The 27,659-nt window shown below is 42.4% G+C and overlaps 1 protein-coding gene across 2 annotated transcripts; it reads right to left on the bottom strand.

The window, feature by feature from the left end:
- On the bottom strand, positions 1–27,659 carry TRIM59 (tripartite motif containing 59). 2 transcript variants are annotated; one of them, XM_073359531.1, is made up of 2 exons: positions 27,585–27,659; positions 1–4,317 (listed from the first exon to the last, which is right to left on the bottom strand). In XM_073359531.1, the coding sequence occupies exon 2, from the start codon at positions 4,312–4,314 to the stop codon at positions 3,085–3,087; it is 1,230 nt and encodes a 409-aa protein (XP_073215632.1). In that variant the 5' UTR covers positions 4,315–4,317; positions 27,585–27,659; the 3' UTR covers positions 1–3,084. The 2 variants fall into 2 exon arrangements, with proteins under 2 accessions (XP_073215632.1, XP_073215631.2); XM_073359530.2 differs by lacking the exon at positions 27,585–27,659 and adding an exon at positions 6,064–6,481.

Below are 27,659 nucleotides of genomic sequence, written 5' to 3'. Positions count from 1 at the left end.
CAAATAAAATACAAACAGAGTAACAAAGAAAAAGCTTTGAGGGAAGCTAAAAACTAGCAATTCTAAAAGAATTAACAATCAGTGAACAGACAGCTATAGCTCCGTCTCTAGCCCGGGGCAATCAAGAAAGAACTGAGGAGGGTTGCACGCGTGGGCTGCATGGACACTGCTACCAAAGTTCTCCAATCAGTAGTGCAGGGACGTGGACACACCTACAGTGATACATCTATGGGGGATACATCTTGAAAAACATCATTATTGTGCAAGGTGAGTAACTTCTTCCATCTCTCATGACATCAGTTCAACCCACCATTCCAGTTTGGTGTTGAATTAAAGGTGGTTACATGGGGTGAGAGAATAAGAGGTACCCACTTCCCCAACATAATATGTTTTTAGATAGATTTATTAAAATATCCAGTACATCAATAAATATAGATTCTGAATTTTTTTAAAATCAAATGTTACAATGACATTTTCTAAATAATCCATGTCATCTGGAAAAGTAAAATTGAATTATAAACATATTTGTAAAATATTTAAAACATCAGGAAACTAATATACAAGACATTCTGAGAGAAGAGATCCAAACAGACACTTAGGGTCATTGAAATTAGGCGCCTAGGTACTTTTGAAAATTCCACTTGGTGCCTATCTGTATCATTAGATGCCTAAATACCTTTAAAAACTGGCCCTTAGTATTAATGGGAATTAAGAAAATCCTCCATATATTGAGATTAGATGAATTTGTATACTTTAATACAGAACTGTGCTTAATATGCAGTGATCCAAACCCCCCCACTTCCCATCCAAAACAGAAGTTTCTACCCATTGCTAGCCTTACCTCAAATGTAACTTTTTAGAAACACACCTCTGCATAAAATTGATTGGATTCCTCTTTATGCTGGCTGCTTATTTCCATTACTTTCTGGCTGAACAATGAAAAAAATTAGTTTTACTTTCCATTTTCCTGACCTAACATACTGCTACTTTGTTCAGATTGTAAACTCTGTTACAGAGGCATTTCCAGCTCTAAACAAAGATATACTATTATAATTTCTTTTATAAAATAATCACAAACACTTCTAAGTATTACATTGTGTGTTGGATTTTTTTAAACTCTACATTTTGGGCCTGAGTTTTAAAATTGAGTGCACAAATTGCTAGTTGGTATGTAGAGCCTGGTTTGTATGGTACAAGAACGATCGCTTAAAATACCACTTTACAGGATCAAGGGCCCAATCCTGGTTGGTGTTGAACATGCCCAACACTGACAGTTAAGACTACTAATGCTTTAACTTGGGGTTTGATACTGTGAGATGCTGACCATCCTCAACTCCCACTGAAGTGAATGGGAATTGAAGGTTCTTGGCATTTTGCAGGATCATGCCTTGAATATGTATGTTTTTTTTTAAATAAGGCTTTTAAAATGTGAAGTGCTACATGAATGCTAATCGCTTAGTTTAAGCGGGCATGTTGCGTTTAAATGAACTTTTTTAAAAAAACTAAAAACACATTTGTTGATATGTTGCAAACAGTATTTTTAAATTTTTTTTTTTTTTTAAAAAAGAAGAACTGGCATCAAAATTAACCTACCATTTGGAGCTCATGTGTGCGGAGTTATTCCCATAGCATCAATCCAAAGACTCATGCTACTGGGAAATCTTCACTGTTAAGTGTAAATCAATCAACCTATTAAAAATTAACTTCAGTGGGGACATAATCAGTCCCTTGTATTTTAACTAATGGAATATACTACACTTAATTTGATTATAGAGGAAGGGTGTCAACATTTTTGTTTCAGAGTAAAGTAGACTACATTTCAAATTAAATGTATGTGCAGTAATATTTAAGAAGACATTTACACTGCATTTTCACATTATTTTTTACAGCTTTTTCTTTAAAAAATAAATAAATAAGATGAAATCCTGGCCCCAGTGAAGTCTGTGGGTGTTCTGCCATTTACTACAGTGCAGGATTTCACCCCATATCTTAACTAGAATTTCTTGCTTGCATATTTATGTCATTTAGTAAAGCAGCACACATTCAGCACTTTTCGGGACTGTACTTTTACATTTTACCAAGGAATATTATCCCAAAAGTTTTAGAGTAGCACCCGCATCTACTTGAAAGATACAAGATCACTTATGCATGATGTACATAAGGAAACTTGAAGCAATATGATCCAACTAACAGCCTGGAGCCAACAGGATGAACCCCAGTCATTTCATAAATGATTTAATGACCAAAAAATGGTTTCACTGTAGATAGTGTAGTAGGTCTACTAAAATGCAATATACAAATACTTATAATATACACTTTTTCTACACTGGAGCCAATGACTGGCTCAACACTGATTTACCCAGCTCAGTTTTAATGTCTGAAACTCTAGGATTTGTCTTCTCTTCCCATATTTAATTCTGTGGTACTTTTAGCCACACCCTACCTAAAAAATTAGTTTAAAGAACGGACTGGGTAGTAGATGCTTGAGAAGTAGTTACAGTCTGTTGGAAACTGCCTTTCCTAGGTTGGAATCTGTGAACTTATGGCTTTCTTAGAGATAATATGCATCAGTTCTGACTTGTTCTTGATTTTTTTCCTGGAGATGTATGTTTAGTATCTTTAGGCTCTCCTACATTACAAATTAGTATGGGCAACTGATGAAGTAGCAATGTATTTGACTGTGACCCCTTACATGCAACTGAAGAGTGGTACATACTACTTTAGGAGGAATTACCATCCAGCTCTCATTGAGTTGAACGATAATCAGCAAAAAGCAGAGATTCAGAAATGGGCAGGGTAGTGGGGGCAAAGGACAGGAAAAGATAAGGGGAAAATTGGGGTATTGAGAACCCTGCCCCACACACTCTTCAGTCTTGTCCTTCACATATTTCTGCAGATGGGGGTGATCCGGTGTACGGATTCTGGGACTAATTAATCTAGAGAACCAGTTTAAATTTTTTGTAAAGGATCTATTATTTCAATAGCATTTAGATAAAAACTAAAAAAAAAAGCCTTGTACAAGAGTTCAGACATAACAACAATTCCTATAATTATCCTAACTGCTAATCTCAGTATTTCAGATACTCAGAAAGAAAAAGAAACAATTCTCCCCATGAATTCCATCAGTAAATTAGATGTATGGCATAGCATTTCCATTACTGCCTGCAAGTTGTTGCATAGATCTTGATAAACAAACTGCAAGATGTCTGAAATATAGATCAAAGTTACTTCATTTACAACTGACAATACAGGTTTAGTAAATGAAATCATAATTATCACTATCGTCATAGAAATTAACATCACTGTTAGAGGGTTTATAGACTGGAGCAATTCCTTAGACTGTCCTCTTTCCTTCTCACTGCCTTTGTGGCATACCTTCCCTTTTGAAATCAGCTTTATTTTTGGAGTGAGGATCTTGTTAATCTGACCAATTTCAGTTTTGGACCACACATCCTTCAATAGCTGTCCTATTCGTGGATAAACTTCAACAGGTTTGATATCTGGTAGTTGCTTTTGTTTCAAAGCTTTTATGCGTTGGCGCACATCATCAACCTTTTCAAGGAAAAGAAGTGGAGACTCCTCTTCTTGAACAGATGTGTTCAGTGACATTAAATCAAGCTGTTCTTCTCTGATTCTTTTCATGTTTTCAACGAGTGGTGCATATTCTTCAGAAATGTGAGCATTAACTTCATCCAAAGCAGCTAGCAAAGCTTGCTTTTTATGCTCCAGTGTGTCATTAAGTTTCTTAAAATATTGCAATACAGCTTTCTTATCATCTTGAACAATGTTTTCACAATAAGATTTCTGTTCTTCCAACTTTTCAATGAGGAAACATACATTAGTCCAATGTTCATCAGTTAATTGCTCAAGGAGTTTCCCAGGAGTCTCCTTTTCTTTCATGTAGGCACTCTGAAGGTCATCTATGGGATGACCATGATGTTTACCTATTGTAAGACAATGGCCACACACTAATTTTCTATCCAAAAGACAATAAACGTTTAATGGCTGCCTATAATGTTCACTACATGTTGCAACATCTGGGTGGTCTTCTTGCTGATATTTGTCAATGATAGCCTTTAATGCAAAGTTGATAGGTAATGACTCAGTACCAGATGGAGGAATTTCAACAATACTTCTACAGTTGGGACACTTCAGTGGAAGTCTTAGTGGTCTCCATATGGAAAAGTTGCTTGATAGCTGGAGAATGCTTTCCAGACAATTTCTACAAAATGTGTGAGAACATGGTAGTACACGTGGGTCTTCAAATATACTATAGCAAATGGAACAAGTTAATTCCTCCTCAAAATGATGCATTTCCTATAACAACAACAAAAAATAGTCCATTTATACAATTTAGTTTATATATAATGAACTGGTTTAAAATAAATTACAATTTTAATGACCAGCCTACAGTAACATGGAATTTATCAACCAAGGTCCCAGCTGCTAAACTGGTACTTTAGCTGTTATTCCTCAGTGTCTGAAGCTGTCCTAGTGTTCCTGCCTTCCTAATCATTTTTTTTATGGTAAATAACTTTATATTTGGGTCGTTAGTTTTAACATATAGTTAGATGGCAATTTTGGGATTAGGGGTTCCCCCAACCCAATTGCTCTCACAGTTCGGGGGAACCTAGTATGCCCAAGATCCCTGGGCTTCAAGTGCTGCATAGCCTGTCCCTGGGTCTTCCCAGTCAGTGATCCCCATGACTCCTGCTTATATTGCCAGGGGAGGATCATGTTCCCTCCAGGTTCTTTTCCACCTCATATACAACAAACATTCAAATGCCAACTCTGAAGACATGATGGAGCATTCCATGAGGCCCCAGTCTGATCCTGGACCTTCTAACCCCCCTGTACATAGGAACCACGAAGTAGTGCCCCTCCAGACTTGACATTCCCTCGTCCTATGGGGACTCTACTAGGCAGAGATGAGAGGAGAGTAAAGAAGTATCCTCATAAGAAGCAGGAGAAATCCCTCCCAGTCAGACAGGTGAGAGTCCGCACCCCAGTATGGGCATGTCTGAAGCTCACAAGGAGCAAGGGTCAGTACTGGGGGCATTGAGAACCAAGTATACTCCAAAACCACTGCCTGTACGGGGGGTGGGAGAGTGGGAAGGACCAACCAGAGCACCGCCAAGGGAGAAAAAGAATCAATCACTGAATGTACCGGCAGTACCACACCACAAGGAGGAGGACTCAGTGGTCCCAACACACAGCAGGTGATATTGAAGATCAACACAACTCTGCACTGATGATTCTGCCTAGAGACTGAAGTCCCTCTCACTCTCCATCTGCTAAACCTGGTTATACCATCCTCCATGACCTAGCAGTTTATACTGACCCAGACTATACTATACCCAGTTTATACTGACAATACTCTCAGAACTGATCATTCCCAGAGGGGCTACATAGTCACTGTGCTATTCACTGGTCCTATCTACCAGCCACAGTATCATGAGATGTGGTACCAACAGCTTCACCTCTAGAATCCAAAGTCTCATGCTCCTCCAGCAGGTTTGAGGCCAATGTAGTGGGTCTTCAAACCAGTGTGAGAAGCAAGATTACCCCCAACAGAGGTTCCAGAGTCTCCTGGGCACCCTTTCACTCTCATAAAATAAACTATCAGGTGTAGAACCAATGGTACCCTCACCAAACTCATAAGGGTACAGAGGGCACCATCTCTGTAACCGTAAGAGCCCACATATTGGACCTACTGGGGCACTTGGAATCCATACTATAGATCTCCTGACTTCAAGAGATCTGAGCAGGAGTTAGAGATCACCTTCCAGAGAAGAGCTTCAGCCCCCTCAGGAGTGCTATGAGGAGGAACAGCCCAAGCAACCATGTCCAGTCAATCCACCTGCAGCTCTCTTGTCCTCATCTCCTAATGAGGCAGTTGCACTGGCCTCACCATTGCCACCTGATGATCACATAAAATTTCAGAACCTCCTGAGGAAGATTGCAGGGGCTCTCCAGAGTCCCCTGGAGGAAGTTCAGGACCCTATCCTCAAGCTGCTGGACATCCTCTAGAACATAGCAAGTAGGCACTTCCAGTCAACTAACCATATTGGAACCAGCCAAGACAATTTGGCACAATCCAGCCCTCCACGCCTTCATTCTGAAAAAGATGGAGAAAAGATACTTTGTTCCATCTAAAGAGCACAGTATTTGTTTTCCCATCCTGCCCCAAATTCCTTAGTGGTCCAGGCAGTCACTGAATTCAACAGACTCCACCAGCCTAGATCTACTCCTTCCAACAAGGATGCCAGAAAATTGGAGGGCCTTGGAAGAAAGTTTCTCTTCCACCAACCTATAATTTCATATAATGAATTGGCACTGATGTCTAAATATTACTTTATTCACTAAAATAAATTGTTTGAGTTTGCTAACTAGCTTCTGTAGGAACTCAGGCCTCAATTTCCGGCTATTTTTGATGAAGGATAAGCTGATAACTGATTGTTCCTCCAGTCAGCATTAGATGCAGCTGACATAGCTTCCCACTCCATGGCAACTGGTGAGTTGTTACACACCCTCAAAGACTCCTGGGCAACCCACAAGTCCTTGGGGCACACACCCCAGCACCTCGGAAGAAGTACTCCAAACTACCTTCATACAGACAACATCCTTCTCATCAGCCATTTTACCATCAGAAGGCCACTGAACCTTCCAAGAAATACCAGAGAGTACACTGCAGCAGAAATGTATGCTTTCCCACTCATCCCCCTCTAACCTCATGTCCTTAATAAGATCAAGCAGGACAAAGCGACAGTAATCCTAGTTGCCCCTTTGTAGCTGAGACAGTTTTGGGTCATCAGAATCCTCCAAATGACCTCTCATCTTCGTATATGGTTACAGCTGCTTCCCACTCAAAATGAAGGCTAGACCGACCAACACACCCCTTCACCTCACAGCCTGATATTTGGACTGACAACAAACCTAGAGAGGTCATACTCAGAGGAAGTCCACTCCATCCTCAGTAAAGAGAAGAAAACTGCTCAATCTTCACCCACCCTATGACTTTGAGATTTTTTTTTAAGGGTCTCATCAGAGCCTTTCCTCTGGTATCAAAACCAGCTCCTAACTGGGAACTTAATCTGGTCTGTCCGCACTTATGAATTCATTATTTGAAACTTTGGCCTCATGCTCTCTTCTCCATCTATCTATGAAAGTGGCTGTCCTGATGGCTAACACCATGGCCTGAAGAATTAGGTAAATTTGGGGCACTTGTGGCAGACAGTGTTCCATAAAGATAAGTTAAACTGAAATTATATCCCAAATTCATTCCAAAGGTTCTCTCCAAATTCCATCTGAATCTATCCATACATATATCTGTCTTCTATGCAAAATCTCATATCACCAAAGAGGACAAGATGCTCCATTCTCTAGATGTCCACAGAGCTATGGCTTTCTACCTGTAAAGGAAATCCCTGAGATTATTTGTTTCTGTTGTTGACCAGATGAAAGAGGAAAGCAATCTCACTGCAAAAATTCCAGAAATTGATTTCAGGCTACATTCTGCTTTGTTGTGAACAAGTGGAAACTCTTCCCCCACATCAAGGCATGAAGGCCCATTTGACCAGAGCACAAGCCACCTCTGTCACTTCTCTCCAGGGTACACCACTCATAGAAATCTGTAGAGCAGCAACATAGTGTTCAGTACACACCTTTACTAGACATTACACCCTGGTGCAGATGCATCCTGGGGCACAGCAGTCCTGCAGTATCTGAGGTAAAACATAGCTCCTCCCATCCTCCTCCTTTAAGTTACTCACAATGAATACACACAGAGACCACTATTTAAAGGAAGAGAAAGGTTGCTTCCTTACCATAACTTGAGTTATTTGAGATGTGTAGTCCCTATGGGTATTCCATTACTTTCTCTCCTCCCCCTCTGCTCAGGATCCTTCCTGGAGTAGGAACTGGAGTGCCAGTTGGTCCTCATCGCCCCTTATGCTCTGAATTCAGAGCCATGGGTACAGACTATCGATGCAGCTAATGAAGAATCTTCAAATCTTAGGTGCATACACATCCTCAGTGAATACCCTGAAGTACCACACATCTTGAAGAACTCGTTACTGTAAAGTAAGTAACCTCTCTTTTCCAACTTGTTCTGTATGGCAAAGCTGAAAATTAGGAGCTTACTGAAGGTTGCTAAAACATGACAGGAGGAGAGGAAACAGGAGGGACTGGCACCACCAGTGGGATCAAAGCAACCAAGTGGGAAATAAAATCCAGGTGAAAAAAGAACTAGTCAATAAAGTCATTAGTACTTTATGCTTCTAAATCCGTTAAGTGTTTTGGAAATCTCCCTGATAGCCACTAACTTTTTTAAAAAAACAGAACACTAATTACATTAAAAGATAGTTATAAACATACTTTTCTAATGTAAGCAATCGTAGTCAGCACAGGGAAGTTGCATAATTGTGAATAGAAGGGAGATGGGTCAAAGCTATGAAAATTAGCTCTCCTGCAAAACATAGGGTATAATCCCTGGCTGCTAATAAAATATAATTGTAAATGTCCATGGCTGCGAACTATTGCCAAGCACATTGTTTAATAGCTTCTAATTTCCCAGTGATTGCATTATCTTTATTTAGATTATTGCTTTAAAATATTTAGGGCTTTCCTGAATTATAATACCTTACATAAACCCAGATTTAATTCTACTACATCATTACTCCTGGGGAAATTCTGTGCTGCTGCGTGTGCACATAATTAACAAGCCCCACATATTTTTAACTTTTGCACAGAAAAAACGTCTGCCAAAATGTTGCTGCAGTTCTGCCTTTTGCCCACCAGAGGGTGCTGTTGCGATAGCCCAAAACAGCAGCTCCCCACCAGCTAAGGAAGAAAGAGAGCCTGCCTTCTTCACAGTGGACCAGGTTAGGAGACAGGGGCCATGGGGAAACAGACAGCGTGCAGTACTAGGGAAGTCAGACGGGGCACATAAGCGCTACTGGGGGAGGACAGACTGGGGCAGGGGCTGAATGGGAGTGGAGGCACAGGGCCACTGTGGGGAGGGAGGTGCAGGGCCACATAGTGATGGGGGAGGGGTGCAGAGATACAAAGGGACAGGGGGTGGCTGGAGAGATACAAAGGGACAGGGGGTGGCTGGAGAGATACAAAGGGACAGGGGGTGCAAGGACACATGGGGGTGCAGGAACACAAGGGGACAGGGGCAGATGTGCCTGACTGAATGGGAGAGGCTAGTGGTCAGCCAGGGTCTGCATGGGGGAAGCTCCCTAACAATCCCTCCCCATTCCCTCCCCTGCAAAAAAACCCTGTTCCATACTTTTTCCACTCGTACCCAACAACCCTCCAAGTTCACACCAAGTCTCCTTCCCAGCAATTTACTTCTCTCTCCCTCAGCTCCTCCATTATCCCTGACTCCCTTTGCACTGCTTCTGAGGAGTGCGGGAAATACGGTAGTTTAAATGAATTATTACTCAGAATTCTGTATTAATATGCCTAGTAAGGAATCTATTTGTCAAAAAACATTTCCTGAATCTTTTTTGTTGTTTTGTATTGTTACAGATATACTTGCTAACAGATATTTTTAAATAAATGACCAAAATAATTGAAACTGCTCCGATTATATTTTGCTATTCTGACAAATAAAATATGCAGAATTTTAAAATATTGTGTGCAGAATTTTTAATTTTTTGGTGCAGAACTTCCCCAGGAGTAACATCATATTGTTCTCCTATAACATTACTGAATTGATTAAACGTATTAAAATGTTCTGGTGCACATAATAGATTCTAATTTACAAGTACTGTGTTTAAAGGGTCACTCATCATAAGATCGTGTTTCTTTTGTTTGCTTTTTACATCCTTTTGTTACACCACAAATTTAGGCTTAATCTAAATTCCATTTCAGACCATTTACATGTTTCATTTTTCCTTTCAGCCAATTTAGTGAAATCACACTTACGTCACAAATGATCACATTAACACTAACTTTTCTAACAAGTTATTCTGCTTCTTTGTGATTGTTTTATTAGGAAAATTAATGTTAACACTGATCACTGCAGCACTTTTGACTCGTCCCTTTAATTGATTCTGTAGTTCAATTATTTAGATTTTGCTGCATTATAAAAAGCACTTTACCTAATCTTTATTCTGAATCACAACTCCTACTAGGCTCCAATTCTGTAATTGATAACATGCTGGTGGACTGCTGCACCTGCACAAATCTCCTTTAACTTTCCCTTTTTATGGCTATTTGTTTAATTAGGATGATAGCTAATCAGGAATTCGGTTAATTTAATTGTGTTTTATTCAAATGTGTTTCTAGTCTTTTTATTGTATCATGACTTGCAGCTGGTTTTGTAGTGGTAATTACTGTATTTGCATAACATGTGTAATTGATCAGTTGACATCTATGATGTCTGACATGTGGTGGTTTATTTCATGTATGTGACTTGAGGAAAAAACAGCTTCTCTATTCAAAAGCTTCAAGACTGGTGTTGGGGAGGAGGTGTGTTTTTCTTTCTTGTTCTTGTTCCAAAGATATTGTGAGTCAGATCATTTACCATTGCATTTTGGTGATAAATAATCAGAATTATACTAATACAACATTATTTAAAGACTGAGGAATACCTGTTTGTATTGGAGAATGACAGCCTTTGTTACTTCGTTGATACAGCTTCAAATCAGCAAGTCTACAGTGGGCTGTATTTGTTGGGCACTCATGTTTATGAAATATTTTTGATTTCATATGTACTGTTATTTTTATTTCAACATCAATAATATTGCAGGTGAAAATTAAGATCCTTTGGCAGAGCTGGGTGAGGAACCTGCCAACACCACCTGTCTCAAACCAGTGCTTTTAGTTAACTCAATTAATTCTCAGAGTAAAGACACATAAAATAAACCATTCAAAAATGTCAGATTCATGAGTATTTTGGGACTTGTATTTCAAATTAACTAAAATACTGATTTAAAACTACTAAGTCTGTTTACTTCTATTCATATTGTAATATTTAAGTAAACAGGGTAGTTATTATGAATTAACAGATTTAGCACATAGCCCTGAATTTAAAAATAAATAAATAAAGATAAATCATTTTAACCACACACCTATATCTTATACATCAAGAAAAAAATTGTCAAGGGACATCCTTTCATTCAAAAAAATCATTGTGGCCTGTTCTCTTTATGACATATGCAGATTAATTTTATCTTCAGGAAATTAGTTTGAAACTGCAAAATATTATGTGTCCTCACCATAAGAAAAATCAAACAATTAATGAATTTACAAGAAAGCTGTTAGCACTGTTGTGAATCATCTCAAACTATGAAAAAGAATACATACAGAAAACAAACAGCATCTACCACCAGCAAATACGTTTCTTCCTAGTTTGTTCATAGCTACAAGCTAAAAAAGTAAAAAGTGCAACCAACCTGTAGGTCTGTGTTCAGTTCAGGACAAAACTGTTTCATAACTCAAGAACCATACAGCTACTAGCCAGAGGGAGCCAAATTCCCATTACCACAGAAACACCCTGGAACGTTTCCCAGGCAACAGAGATTTAGTGTGTTGGCAGTTGCTTATTAGTGAATAGGTTTCACAAACTTAAAAAAGGATTTACCACAGTAACTTTTGTTTTCAGCATGTACTGCCATCACAGATCAACACTACAGAGTGTGGTCACATGGCTACAGAACCTTGCAAGTTAGGCGTGCACGCACATCCCCTAGCACAACATTCCACTGTTCAAGGGTTCTATGAAGGAGAACTCTGGTAGATATGAGAATGAATTTCTCCATCTTTCCTGTCACTACAGTCAGACACTTCAAAAGACTATCCAAGAAATTGGTGCTGACATTTGGCAAAGGTATCATGCATTTTTAAAATTCTCCTGTACTGCTTGCTTTCCCAGGACTCAACAGTTGAGGATCATGTCTGAGTTGCTCTTGCACAGAGCCTTTCCTCTATAGACACTGAGGAAGCAAAAGGTAATGTCTATATTCAGTTTCACTCTGCTCCTGACAGCAATGTTAAGGAACTGCAGGAGTAGTTAAGTTTGGACATCAAGGGGCTGAAGTAAAGAGGTGAGGTGCGGGGAGAGAGAAATCAGAGGAGAGCCCAAAAGATCCAAGAAAAGGGGATGGGAAAGACAAACAAGTTCCAGGAAGGGAGTTAGCAAAAAATAAGCAAGATGCTTACTGGGCTGTATAGTTAGGAACATTATTGTGTTCATTCCAGCAAGAGGGTCATTATTTAATCTCTGCAGATTTATACAGCTAGTACCCTGACACCTTTGTGTTAAGTATTCTTTGCAAGAAACCCTGCAGTTTTCTGTTATGGCACATCCAAAGCTACCAATTTTGACTATATACCAACGAAGGGTTCTTGTCCATAACTTCATTAATATTTGCCCTATAAAGGCCCAAATTGCCTGATAATGATTGAAATGTACATGGAAGTATATTGAAGGTAAGACATAAAGGATTGAAGAATTTAAAAGTCACACAAGAAAAAAAATATTGCAAATAGACAATTTTTATTCTTTTATTTTTTAGTATTTATGGACAATAAAATGTTCTAAAGAAAAAACGGGTTATCTACCTTTCGTAACCGTTGTTCTTATGTGTTGCTCATGTCCATTCCATTCTACCTGTGTGCGCGCCCATGCGCATAGTCAGAGATTTTTGCCTTAGTGGTATCTGTAGGGCCAGCAGAGGCATCCTCTGGAGTGCTGCGCTCATGCGTTGGTATATTAGGCACCACTGGCCCTACGCCCTTTCAGTTCCTTCTTCCCAGCAATTCCAACAGAGGGGCAGGAGGGCGGGTAATGGAATGGACGTGAGCAATACATCTTGAAGAACAACAGTTACGAAAGGCAGGTGACTGATTTTTCTTCTTCGAGTGAAGAAAAGGAGTACTTGTGGCACCTTAGAGACTAACCAATTTATTTGAGCATGAGCTTTCGTGAGCTACAGCTCACTTCATCGGATGCCAATTTATTTGAGCATGAGCTTTCGTGAGCTACAGCTTCGAGTGCTTGCTCATGTCTATTCTGTTCTAGGTGACTCACAAGCAGTATTGCTGGAGGTGGGCCCAGTGTTCACGGTTGTGCAGCTTGCAATACTGCTCTGCTGAAGCCAACATCATCCCAGGCCTGCTGGGTAGTCACGTAGTGGAACGTGAATGGATGACCAGGTAGCAGCCCTGCAGATATCCTGGATTGGCACCTTGGCCAGGAAAGCTACCAATGAGGCTTGCTCCCTAGTTGAATGGGCAGTCACAATCGCCAGTGAAGGCACATTCGCCTTTTCATAGCGGAAACAGATGCAGGTGGATGAAATTCTTTGGGTGGACACTGGACAGCCCTTCATTCTGTCTGCTACCGTGATGAACAGCTGTGTCGACTTATGGAACGGCTTAGTTCTTTCGAGGTAGAAGGCTAACGCTCTCCTGACATCCAGAGAGTGTAATCTACGCTCATCTTGTGTCCTGGCTGGCATGAAACTGTGAAACTACCTCGGGCAGAAAGGTTAGATGCAGCCGCAGCCAGACCTTGTCCTTGTAGAACACCATCTAGGTCGGCTCTGAGGTAAGCGCCATAATCTCAGAGCTCCTACAGGCAGATGCTATTGCTACCAGAAACAGACCTCAATGGTTTGAAGAGGAAGCCGGGGAGCCTCAAAAGTATGAGATTTAAGTCCCCTGGGTCACAGAGCTGAGGGTAGAGTCACTCCAGACCTTTTAAAAATCGCACCATCATGTAAGCGAAGACCAACCTGCCTTGGAACAAAGGATGGAAGGCCGAAATAGCAGCCAAGTGGACCTTGATAGATGAAAGAGACTTGGGGAGTTCCCCACCTTTGGAAGATCATGCCGGCTACCTTCAGGTGGAGCACCCACTCGTGGTGAGAGAAGAAGTCCCTGCTTAGGTGATCTGCTAGCATGTTCCTGGCCCCCAGAAGGTGACACACTTCTAGATGGATTCCATGATTGATGCAGAAGTCCCAGAGACGGAGTGCCTCTTGGCAAAGGGCTGAAGATCACGCTCCGCTTTGCCTATTGATGTAGAACATTGAGGCTGTGTTGTCCGTGAGGACTCTGGCCACTCTGACCGACAGGTAAGGTAGAAGACCACACATGCTCCGTGCACTGCCCTAAGCTCTTTGACATTTATGTGTAGCATTGACTCCTCTGGGAACCACATACCTTGGGTCTAGAGGGTGCCGAGGTGCGTCCCTGATCCGAGGCATCCTAAACCAACTTGACTGAGTGAGGAGCGCTGATGAAGGGAACTCCTTCCAGGACTTTTCCGGGGTCAGTTCACCATTGCAGCGTGGTAAGTACTGTCACAGAGATGGTGACAACCTTCTCCAGGTGGTTCCTGGACTGGGAGTAGACCGTCGCTAGCCATTGCTGCAGGGATCGCATCCGGAGCCTCGCGTGGCACACCACATATGATATCAGAGTGTGCACAGCCAGCAGCATGTGTTCAGGTGACCCTCCCCCCATGTCCCTCAGTCCTGCAGCTGCTCCTGGGACCCTCCTGCTGGAAGTGCAGAGCGGAGGGAGGGGGGAAGTGAAGGAGGGAGAAAGGTGCTGATGTCAGGGTGTCCTCCTACCCCTGCCCCGGCACCCCATCTCCGCAGAACAGGGCCGAGGGGACAGGCTGGCTCAGGAGGACTCGGATCTGCTGCGGTCTGAGTGCCGAGTGTCTCAGTGCCTTTCTTAGGGAGACAGTGCACTATTTCTGAGATTTCCCCAGCAGCCAGCTCACAGTCTCTGTCATACACACACACTCTCTCTCTCTCTCTCTCTCTCTCCCCTCCCATCTCCGCAGAATGGGGGAGGGGAGACAACAGGACTCAGGACACAGCAGGAGAGCTTTCAGGGAGTATCTTAAAGAGACAGCAAACAGCTTTTCCCAGCCACGTGTCTCACACACACACACACTTTCTCTGTGTCACACACACTCACCTCCTAACACATACTTGTATTATTATTATTATTGTTACTTCTTGGTACTTCCTGCAATGCATATATATTCTCTGTAATTTTATTCTTTCAAAGTGTTATTTTAGTGTTTTGACTGGTCTATGCATTTCATAATTTTTATTTCTCTTACACTTAAATGTAATTCTTTGAGTAGCGAGCTCTAAAATGCCTAACCTGTCCTGGCTGGAGTAATTATCCCTATGGTAACTTTTTAAAAATATGTATTATATCTAGGTTTTGTTTCACATGTGCACCGAGGTATGTGCCTAAAACAAAATTTATTCCACACATGGATGGAAAAAATTAGAGGGAACATTGGTGGGGATGCAGGGACATATAGGGACAACGGGTGGCTGCATGGGGGACAGGCGCAGATGTGCCTAATTGAACGGGAGAGACTAGGGTTCAATCAGGGTCTGCATGAGGAATGATCCACAACCCCCTAATAATTCTTCCCCCCAAAAAACAGTTCCATACTTTTCCCTCCCACACCCAAACAACCCTCCAGGTTCACTCCCAGGCTCCTTCCCAGCAATTACTTCCCTTACCCTCAGCTTCTGCATTATTCCTGACTCCCCCAAGCCTTTGGACTGCTTCTGGGGTGTGTGGGAAATACATTTCTGTACTGTAAATTAATTATTACTCAAAGTTCTGTATGCTTACTAAGGAATCTATTTGTCAAAAAACATTTCCTGAATCATTTTTTGTTGTCTGTATTGTTACAAACATACTTGCTGAAAGGTATTTTGAAATAAATTACCAAAATAATTGAAACAGACATGATTATATTGTGTTATTTTGATGAAATATGCAGAATTTTAAAATATTGTGTGCAGAATTTCCCCCGGAGTAGCTTATCCAGAACACCTCATCTAGTTCTGGAAGAACACTTCATCCAGTTCTCTGAGATCCAAAAATTCAGTTTGACTCAGGCCAGTCCTCGCTTACACACAGCCCCCCAACCTGAAGCAAATACTCACCAGCAACCATATACCATACAACAAAAACACTAACCCAGGAACCTATCCTTGCAACAAAGCCAGTTGCCAACTCTGTCCACATATCTATTCAAGGAACACCATCATAGTGTGGCTGATGTGATTAGGTCCTATCAGAGGCTCATTCACCTGCACATCTACCAATGTGATATAGGCCATCATGTGCCAGCAATGCACCTCTGCCATGTACATTGGCCAAACCGAATAGTCTCTATGCAAAAGAATAAATGGAAATAAATCAGACGTCAAGAATTATAACATTCAAAAACCAGTTGGAGAACACTTCAACCTCCCTGGACACTCAATTACAGACCTAAAAGTCACAATTCTTCAACAAAAAAAACTTCAAAAACAGACTCCAATGAGAAACTGCAGAACTGGAATAAATCTGCAAACTAGACACCATTAAATTAAGCTTGAATAAAGACTGGGAGTGGATGAGTCACTACACAAACTAAAAACTATTTCCCCATGCTAATTTTCCCCCTACTGTTACTCACACTGTCTTGTCAACTGTTTGAAGTGGGCCATCCTGATTATCACTACAAAAGTTTTTTTTCTCCTGCTGATAATAGCTGACCTTCAGCAGCTGACAGCTGAAGCCAAAGAAGTCACGGAGGTCCAGTAAAGTCACGGAATCCATGACTTCCATGACTAAATAGTATACTGGATCTATGAAGGTAGGTGTGGTGATTAAGGAACCACCCCAAACACACCAAGAAATCTGTTATCTACAGCCAAGCACTCAGATACCACAGAATATGCTCTCAGGAGAATGTCTAGAATATACATCTCAAGCCACTCAAAACTGTCTTCATAAAATAAGGACACTCCACCAAAGAAGAAGATTGCATCATTAAATGGGCCACCCAAATACCCTGAGAAAACCTGCTTAAATACAGAAATAAAACCCTCTCCAACCACACAGTTGTCACCTACCACCCTACACTGGAACCTATGTGGGGTATCAAACAACTACAACCTGTATTTGATGGTGACCCTATCCTGAAAGAAATCTTTCCTGAACCCCCTCTTCTGGCCCTCAAACAACCCCCCCCCCAACCTCTCCAAGCTCATCATCAGAAACAAGCTCCTGACAGACCAGGACCCACCAACTCAAAGTGGCACCAGACCCTGTCAGAACAACAGATGCAAAACTTCCAGACTTATCTCCACTGCTATAATGATCAACACCGGCCACAACACACCTTTCAAGGCCCATGAGTCCTTGTGACGCATGGCTAGAAAGGGTTAAATATCCTGCCAAATAAATAACCCTCAAAAGACATGTGCGGAGATAATGTTTGTGTTTTTGTGTATTTACATATGTATGGGTAGGGTCAAAAATGTAATCAACACTCCCTGTCTATGCTATGACTATGTATTCTGATAATTCAGAGGTCAAAAGAACATCCTATTTTTAAATGAATTGTAAACATGGGATCTCTCTCTGAAATGTATAGCAAATAATCTGTGAATGGTGGAGGAACAAGCAAATTGCCTTGTTAATTCTATAGCTAAGTACCGGTGATGGACCTCCTTCAAAGTCATGCTAATTACCTTTTGAACTCCCAACTTGTCAAAAGACATGAAATTGTATGAAAGATCCTTGGGTCCTGATTCTGTCATCTCAGATCTGCTTAGGCTATCAGAGGAAGTTTGAGTCACAAGACTGAGGTCCCAGTTATGCTGGTACGCCCTGAATATGATATTTGGGCATTGGACTATAACCTATGAACTATTTCTAAAAGAACTTTTTGCAACTACAAAGCTCACGATCTCCACTATGAATCTGCACCTAAATGAACTGAGCTCATGTCTGTATGTATATTGATCTTTTAACCATACCATCTCTCTTTTGTTTTTTAATAAAGTTTAGTTATTAAGAATTGGCTGTAGCATACATTTGGGTAAGATCTGGAATATTCAATAATCTGGCAGGTAACGTGTCCGATCCTTTGGGATTGGTGGAACCTTTTATTTTAAATGATGAAATAAGATTTACAGAAACGTTCATCATATTTGATGTGGATAGCTGGATGGAGGCCTGAGGCTGGATCACCTTAAGAGAACTGTGTTGTTTGGACTTCTGAGTAACCAGTAAGGTAATAAAAGAAGCTGTTTTATACTGGCTTGGTAAATATCAGTACTGGAATGTCCACCATCTTTATGCAGATTGTCTGCCCCATTCTTTGCAGTTCACCCTGACTGAGTGATCATAACTAGCTCCCCACTAGGATCTGGTCACAATATCACAATATGTGTTACTCCCGAGGAAATTCTGTGCCAAAAAATTAAAAATTCTGTACACAATATTTTAAAATTCTGTATACCTTATTTGTCAAAATAATACAATATAATCACAACAGCTTCAATTATTTTGGTAATTTATTTCAAAATATCTGTCAGGAAGTATGTCTGTAACAATACAGACGACAAAAAAGATTCCACCAGGAGTAGAGTTAAAGAAACTCCTATGACAACCCAGTTCCTGTTTCTCTGTTATGCTTCTGTCGGGCACCTCAGTCTGGGTGTGTCACGTGTGCCAGCTGGGCACATCTTGGGACAAAACTCTGCCCCTCCAGTCTTTTAGTCGATTCTCATTTTTTTGTTTTGCCCCCATATGATTACCATATTTCAAGTTCCCAAATAGAGGATACTACCAGGAGGAGAAGCTGGGGGGGGGTATTGGAGGGGGTATTTGGGGCACTAGAGGGTGTGTGTACTGGGAGGGGGCATTTGGGGATGCTGGAGGGGTGTGTGTGTACTGGAAGAGAGTATTTGGGTGGTGCTGGAGTGGGCTGTACAGGGTCCCCCCACCCCAGTCCAGACACCCACACCTCCTCCCGTTCCCCCAAGAGCCCAGCTGCAGGCTCCGTTCCACGCAGCTTTGTTACTGTCCCACCAGGCAGAGACAACCCATACTTGTTGATGGTGGGGGGCTCGATCACCCCCAGAACACCTCGAATCACACCTCCCCGGTAGGCTCCCCCCTTACGCTCAGTTTCCCCTCCCAGAAAGCAGGAGTTCCTTCCTGCAGATGCCATCTATTTCTCCTGCCTCTCCCTGGCTCCAGCAACTGCCACACAGGGAGGAGGCTTTGCAGCACCATGTGACCAAGCAGGGCTGGCAAACTCAGGAACAGCAGCCCACCTGTGCCTCCCACATAGCAAGCTGGGGAGCTGGGCTCTCCCAAAGCCAGTAGCCCCTAGCAGCAGCCAGTGCCAATTCTGCTGGAAAAAATGAAATTCTGCACACAATTAATGTTCTGCATTGTGCAGTGGCACAGAATTCCCCAGGGAGTAATGTGCTGTATCTCATCCTGTGCACTAAATGCCCCAACAACAACTATGTGGCAGACATGCCAAACCCACCAAAAACACGCAGAAATTGGGCTTGATTTTATCTTAATTAGCTTGTGAGTTGCTTGTTGGCTAGTTTTTGGCCTGTAGCTTGTTGCTTCTTTTTTTTTTTTTTTTTTTTTTTTTTATCGGCTCCCAGCAAGCCGGGGCAAGGGGGGAAGAGAGTTAGGGGGTGCACAATGGGCCCACCACAGTTCCAGACTGCGCGCCGGGGGATCTAGTCACATAGAATTTTGAGGTTCTTAGGGATTGGCTTGTTTTGAAATGGGGTTACCTTGATTTTCGCTTATTGTGAAAGTCAGGGTGCTTATTTATCGCATGAAAGTTGGCAACTGTCCTATGTGGGTGAAAACAGACCATCACTATGCTCTCCAATGAACTCATACAGGAAAATGATAAAAGATAAAATCACCTGTGGGTGAAAACTTTTCACAAAGCAATCACTCTAAATCTGACTTATCAGTCCTCATCCTCAAAGGAAACCTGCACAACACTTTCAAAAGACAAGCCTGTGAGCTTAAATTCATAAGTTTGCTAGACACTAAAAATCATGGTCTTAGTAAAGACACTGGATTTATGGTTTATTACAACAATCTGTAATCCATTAACCAGTGTTTTTGTCCTATGACTACAGGGGTTAATAGGCCACTTCATCTTGAATGGCCGCTTAGAACAGTGGTTCACAAGCAGGTGTACGTGTACCCCACGGATACTCAGAGGTCTTCCAGGGAGCACTCAACTCATCTAGATCAGCGTTGCTCAACCTGGAGGTTGCAGCCCCTGCGGGGGGAGGTCCATAGGACAGGTTTAGGGGGTCACAAGTGCAGGGCTGGCATTAACGGGTGACAAACAGGGCAACTGCCCAGGGCCTCACACCACAGGGGGCTCACACGAAACTAAGTTACATACTTCAGCCCCAGGTGGCAGGGCTTGGGCATCAGACAAGACTCAAAAGTGAAAAAACAGGCTCAAGTATCACACTGAAATGTAAGTACAATATTTATATTCCAGTCAATTTATTATATAATTATATGGTAAAAATGAGAAAGTAAGCAATTTTTCAGTAACAGTGTGCTGTAACACTTTTGTATTTTTATGTCTGATTTTGTAGGCAAGTATTTTTAAGGGGGGGTGAAACTTGGGGTAGGCAAGACAAATCAGATTCCTGAAAGGGATACAGTAGTCTGGAAAGGTTGGGAACCGCTGGCTTAGAATATGTGCTATCTACCTGTGCTAAACTATCCCTTCGACCTTGTATTTAGCTGTGACATTCTGAGTACCTTCCCCAGAGGAAGAGCTCTGTGTAGCTTGAAAGCTTGTCCCTCTCACCAACAAAAGCTGGTCCAATAAAAAAATATTACCTCAATCTTCTCTCTCTTACATCTGTGTTAGGAATATATTCAAAAGTTTTTCACCGTTCAGCTGAACTGGTGTCTGTAATATAGGTTACCAGCAGTCTCCCTTCATTAAGGGACCCTATGTTGCTAACAGCAGTTCACCTGAATGATAGGGTTGCCAGTGCCGAGTATATGGGGACAATTACCTCCCTGTGTCTTATGTACAAGACTCCTGTTAATACACCCCAGAATATTATCCTTTTTTGCAACAGGATCACGCTGTTGACTCATATTCAATTTGCGATCTATTATAACCCCATCCTTTTCAGCAGTACTACCACCTAGCTAGTTATTCCCCATTTTATAGTTGTGCATTTGATTTCTCCTTCCAAAGTGAAGTATTCTGGACTTTATTGACTTTCATCTTGTTCAACTCAATTCATTAACGTCATTTTGAATTCTAATCCTGTCCTTTGCAACTCCTTCCACCTTGGTGTCATCTGCAAATGTTATCAGCATATTCTCCACTCCATTACCCAAGTCATTAATGATAATATTGACTAGTACTGGATCCAGAACTGACCCCCCTGCAGGGACATACCCTTCCAGTTTGACAGCAAAACACTGATAACTATTCTGAGTACTCTCTTGCAATCAGTTGTGGCCCCAGTTTACAGTAATTTCCTGTAGATGCCATTTCCCTAGTTTGCTTATGAGAATGTTACATGGAACGGTGCCAAAAACCTTACTAAAATTTAAATATATCACGTCTGCTGCTTCCCCTCTATGCACCAAGCTAGTAACTCTGTTAAGAAAAGGAAATTAGGTTGGTTTGGCATGATTTGTTCTTGATAAATCCATGCTGGCTATTCCTTGTAATCCTATTTTCCTTTTAGGTGCTTACAAATTGATTTTTTAATAATTTGTTTCAGTATATTTCTGAGATACTTCAGTTAGTTCCTTATGTGCCCTACAATGCATTTCATCAAGTCTTGCTGATTTGAATACATTTAAGTTATCTAATATTCTTTAGCTGGTTCTTTCCCTATTTTGGCTTATGTTCCTTCCCCCTTGTAGATATTAATTGTGTGAAGTATCTAGTTCCATTAGCCTTTTTAGTGCAGCTGAAACAAAATAGGTATTAAACACCTTAGCCTTCTTGAAGTAAAAAGAAAAGGAGTACTTGTGGCACCTTAGAGACTAACCAATTTATTTGAGCATAAGCTTTCGTGAGCTACAGCTCACTTCATCGGATCCAATGAAGTGAGCTGTAGCCCACGAAAGCTTATGCTCAAATAAATTGGTTAGTCTCTAAGGTGCCACAAGTACTCCTTTTCTTTTTGCGAATACAGACTAACATGGCTGTTACTCTGAAACTTCTTGAAGTAATCAGTTATTAGCTCTCCTTCCCTGCTAATTAGAGGACCTACACTTTCCTTCATCTGTCTCTTCCTCCTAATGTATTTAAAGAACCTCTTCCTATTGCCTTTTATGTCGCTTGCTAGCTGTAAACTCATTTTGTGCCTTAGCCTTTCTGATTTTGCCCCATACATGCTTATGCTATTCTTTTGTACTCCTCCTTAACAATTCATCCATGTTTCCACATTTTGTAGGACTCCTTTTTGATTTTCAGGTCGTTAAAGAGCTCCTGATCTAGCCATATTGGCATCTTACTATTCTTATCTTTCCTTAGCATTGGGATAGTTTGCAGTTTTGCTTTTAATATTATCTCCTTGAGAAACCGTCAATACTCCTGAACTCCTTTTTTCCTTAGATTTTCTTCTTTTGGGACCTTACCTACCAGTTCTCTGAGTTTGTTAAAGTCTGCTTTTTTGAAGTCCATTGTCCTTATTCTGCTGCTCTGACTCCTTCCTTACCTTAGGATCATGAAATCTATCATGTCATGATCACTTTCACCTAAATTGTCTTCCACCTTCAGGTTTACTACCAATTCTTCTCTTTTGATCCAAATTAAGTCTAAAATGGCTTTGCCCCAGTTTCTTCCTCCAATTTCTGTAATAAAAAAGTTGTTCCTAATATATTCCAAGAACTTATTTTAAATTTTGTTTGATCATATTACTTTTCCAATGGCTGCCTGGGTAGTTAAAGTTCTCTATTACTACTTGGTCTGATGGAGTACAGTGTTCAATTCTGACTGCCACACTTTAGGAAAGATATGGATAAATTGGAGAGTCCAGAGGAGAGCAACAAAAATGATCAAAGGTTTAGAAAACCTGACCTATGAAGAAAGATTACATGTGGGCATGTGTAGTGAGGGAGGATCTGATAACAGTCTTCCAATAAGTTGACGGGTTGTATAAAAAGGTCTGTGATCAATTGTTCTCCATGTCCACTGAAGGTAGAGCAAGAAATACTGGGCTTAATCTGCAGCAAGGGAGATTTAGGTTAGATATTAGGAAAAACTGTCTAACTACAAGGATAGTTAAACTCTGGAATAGGCTTCCAAGGGAAGTTGTGGAACTGTCATCATTGGAGGTTTTTAAGAATAAGTCAGACAAACACTTGTCTAGGTTTACTTGTTCCTGCCTCAGTGCAGGAGGCTGGACTTTGTGACTATTGGAGGTCCCTTCCAGCCATAAATTTCTATGATCCTCTGAATTAATGTTAGGCACAGTAAGAAAGTTTTCAAAACTATTCCTAGTGTAGATAAGGCCATACAATCTTTCAGGATAGGGAAGACCTGCATTTCTGTTGTAAAAAGCAAGGGGATAAAGGAGCAAACAGATGGTCATATTCATTTTCAGGTCACTTCAAGCAAAAAGGTAATAAAGCCTATTCTCAAAAAGCCTATTCTCAGTCTCATCTCTTAACAACATATTCCCTATTTCACATTCATTAAAACTAGTGGAGCTTTGCCTTAAAGAGTTTCCCACAGTGCTGGTATCACTTGTGATACCACTTTTCAGCAAGATGCCAAGCACCAGCAGTTCATATCGCTTCCAGTGAATCAAATTAACTTGTGTATAAACTATTTTTGTTCTTAGTCTCCTTTCCTTAACCTTAAATTGTGTCCTTAAGGGTGTCCTTAAATTGTGAGCTCTGCAGAGAAGCCACAATCTTTCTTCAGTGTTTGAAATGTATTTAGTACATAATAGGTGCTACCATAAATAAATAAGAATTTGAATTTAGAGTCCTGGGCTAACCAAAGAAGGTGGAACTTTAAAATTGTTTCAACAACTAACAAAATAGTAACAAAGTAGAACTGGCGGATATAGTGTTATTTAGACTTTTTCTAAGACCTTCTGATAAGAGTACATCACCAGATATTGTTAAGGAAACTTGCTAACTATGAAGCAAGAGATAGTGAAATCAAAATACATTAGTGGGTACCCCAGGAATCAGGGTACTGGTAGGACAAGGGCTAGATTCACAAGGGACTTAAGCCACTACTGACCTCCTCATGTACACAAATCCAACATTTAGGTACCACTGACATTCACAAAACCACTGCTCAGCTGCCACCTTACACTATAGGCATGTAAGTTTCTGCTGGTGGGCATGCACAAAACTGCCTACATCCTGATGCCAAGCTACTTGGTGCCCTAGCTCATGCCTAAACCCCAAGAGGATTCTCAGACTGGGCATCATCTCCCCTGTGTGTGCACCCCATTGTACCCAATAGCCCAGTGTCCACATCCCAGGTGAGGGCTCTAACCACTGAGCTATAGAGTCATAAAAATAGCAAGAAAGTATCTATCACACAGTAAATATGTATACAAAATGGAACAGCTTCTACATGAGAGATTTCAGGGAGGCCAACCAGAGAATACCTAATAGCCTGATGGTGAGGGCACTCTCCTGGGAAACCTGGGTTCCACTCCCTGCTCCAAATCCAACAGAGTGGGGATGTTAAGACAAGTCTCCCCACTCCCAGGCAAGGGACTTAACCACTGTACTATTGGCTATAATAGGGTGGTGTTCTCTCACTATTCCCTGCCACACCCCCAAAACAAGGCTAATATGGGATAGATGCCTAACTCCAAGAAAAAGTCCATGGCTGTGAATCCTGAGCACAGACAGCCACCTCCCTCCAGCCTCTCAGTCAGGTAGCTAAGGCCAGATCAATGGAAATCCAGTATTTAAGCCCCACTTTCTCCTCTGCTTTTCACTTCAGGCCAGTTTAGTCAGCTTCCTTCTTGCTGGCTTCTCTGAATTCCTTTCTTAGGCTAAGTTTATACTGTGCACCTTGCAATGGCATGGCTGTGCTGCTGCAGTCATGCAACTGTAAGATAAGCAGTGTAGCCACTGTTTGTCGCCAGGAGAGAGCTCTCCTGAGGACAAAATAAAACCACCCCTAACGAGGGGCGGTAGCTTCATCTACAGGAGAGTGGCTCCCGCTGACGAAGGCCACACCAGGGCCATCTCTAGGCATACGCGGCTGAGTAGGGCACCCGAAAATTTGGGGCACCATTCCCCTTGCTGGCTACAGCTGGAATCCTCTTTTTTCCGGCCTCTCCCCCGCGCTGGGCCGACAGGCTTCTCCCCACCCTTTCCCTCACTTGCTCACTCCTCAGCCAGCCAGCTGAGGGCCCCAGCCTCCAGCTCTGCAGAGTCCGACCCAGCCTTGGGGAGCCTAGGACAGCGCAGACCCAGCCCACCACCACCCGGAGCACAGTTCCTCCCTGGACACTGCCTGCGCCGCTTGGTCTCCAGCAGGCGCCAGGACAAGAGGAGTGAAACTTCCATGTGAGTTTGGGGGGGCGGGGCTCAAAGTGACAGTGCGCTCACTGTCTCTCACACTTCCCTAACACACACAGACTGGCTCTCACACCCACATACACTCTGCCTCTCACGAGTCACAGTCCCCCAATACAGACTGTCTCACACTCCCCAACACACACTCTGTCACATAGTCACACATACACAGTCTCTCTCACACACACGTTCTTGTATTATTGCTGTTATTACTGCTTGGTATGTCTTTTCAAAACGCTCGTGGTGAGCCAGGAGTTGCTAGGGGCTGCAGGAGGGCCAAGGGCTCTGGCAAGATGCAGCCTCCATGTGACAGCACGAAGCCTGTCTTGAGTCACTGCCACAGCATCTGCTGCATAGGAAGCTCAGTGTGTGTCAGCAATTGGGGGGGGGGGGGGTTCTTAGGGTCCGTGGGTGGGGGTGATGGCTGTGCCCCCTTGACATACTGAGGTCAGCAGCGCCGGCTGGGGACCACTTTCAATGGAGCATAAGGGCATCAGTTTAATAATACTGCGTAGGGCACCATAAATCCTAAGGATGGCCCTGGGCCACATTGGCACTTTTCGTCGTTAAAACTTTTGTCATTCGGGATTGTTTTTTGTTTTTTCACACCCCTGAGCAACAAAAGTTTTAACAATGAAAGTACAACGTAGACATAGCCTTAACCACACAACTGTTCCCTATATGCCTGGGCACCTACCTCAAGGCTGTGAATTCCACAGAAAGGCAGGGTACTTAGGGGTTTAGGCATTGCAATGCTCAGCACTGCAATAACTAAGTCCTTTTTGTGAATCCAACTCCTGCTGCTTAATGTCTATATTAATAACCTGGAAGAAGGGGTGAATAACGAAATGACATAATTTGCTGAAAGATACAAATATAGAATAGTAGAAAATAAGAATCAGGACATCCCTCATCTCTGGGAAATAGTGCAGAATCAGGCAGCCTTATAAGGACCCCTCTAATTCTATGCAGTGTTGTTGTAGCTACGTCAGTCCTAGGATATTAGGGACACAACATGGGTGAAGTAATATCTTTTAAGTTGGTCCAATAACGATATGACCTCAACCATCTTGTCCCCCACAAGTCCTAGTTTTTTCCACACAAAGGATATTCCTGCTTGGGGAGAACACACTGCTGGAGCCTGTGCTGAGCACAACCCTTAGCTCCAACCTGCTCAGCAATCAGCTGGCCTGGGAGTCAGAGGAGAGCAGCAGACCCTGACTCCCTGAGCTTTCTTGTCCAACCAGTGGTCTCAGTAGCTCCAGCTGAAGAAAGAAAAGGATCCAAACACACTGACTAGGAACCATCAGCCCTTCTCAACCACAACTCTTCTCCCCCTCAGAACTGGTGCATTTTAGGAGGACTACTAAAAAGCCTGACTGCCCTTACTCAATATGAGCTGTCACAGCAGCATCAAATGAACTGCTGGGGTCAGTAGTTTCTGAAGCACTTTCTTATTAATAGTACTACAGGAATATAAGGTACAATTAAATCCTTTTTGTAATTAAAAAGGGAGGGGAAACCGGACATACCCACTGTGAAGGGTAGAGGCAGCAGAAGTATCACTTACCAGCAAAAAGAAAAGGAGTATTAGTGACCTTAGAGACTAACCAATTTATTTGAGCATAAGCTTTCCTGAGCTACAGCTCACTTCATCGGAAGTTGTGGTTTTCTGTCCCAGTTCAACTGTAACTTTAGCAAGAAACACTTTCAATGCACACAACGCCTTCCAGACAAAAACCTCAAGACACCTTTATAAACATTCAGCATGTTTATTAGCACAAGTTACTTTAATTCAGACATTTTACACCAGACCCTCCTATGAAGGAGCCATTATCCCCACAGACACGGAGAGGGCAAGCGACGTGCCCTGCAGCGCCAGGAGACCACATCGCGGGAGTCCGGCCAGCAGCACCCGGAGAAGAAGGGGCGGCAGCTGACCCTCACCAGACAATTACACCGCGCTGCCAGGGCACAGGTACCCGGTCTAAGGCCCGTCTTTAGCTAGCCCCCGCTAGAGCAATGGGGGTAGGGGCTACTGCCCGCAGCCTGACCAGTGCCTTCCCCTTTAAGGGCCCCACAATCCGCAGTGCTTTAGTCCTGCCCGTCCGTTAATCCCTTTACAAACGCCAGGCCACACAGCCCCGTCCACCAGCCCCGCTCGGCTTCCCCATGCCCCTCCCCCCACGGTTTGCAGGGAAACTCACCTCGCCCGCACAAGATTCCCCTCAGGCAGCCACTGACACCCTCCTTACTAGGTTTCCCAGCCCGCTACTAGCCCC

Source organism: Lepidochelys kempii, chromosome 9 (assembly GCF_965140285.1).
Source record: "Lepidochelys kempii isolate rLepKem1 chromosome 9, rLepKem1.hap1, whole genome shotgun sequence".
Lineage (NCBI taxonomy): Eukaryota > Metazoa > Chordata > Testudines > Cheloniidae > Lepidochelys > Lepidochelys kempii.
This window is presented reverse-complemented; position numbering and strand designations above follow the sequence as displayed.

Excerpts from the sequence above, each read along its gene's own strand:
- TRIM59 (XM_073359530.2), bottom strand. The coding sequence starts at position 6,180 with ATGGGAAAACAAATACTGTGCTCTTTAGATGGAACAAAGTATCTTTTC. Across the intron at positions 4,318-6,063 it reads TCTTGGCTGGTTCCAATATG|GAAATGCATCATTTTGAGGA; the intron begins GTTAGTTGACTG and ends TTGTTGTTATAG.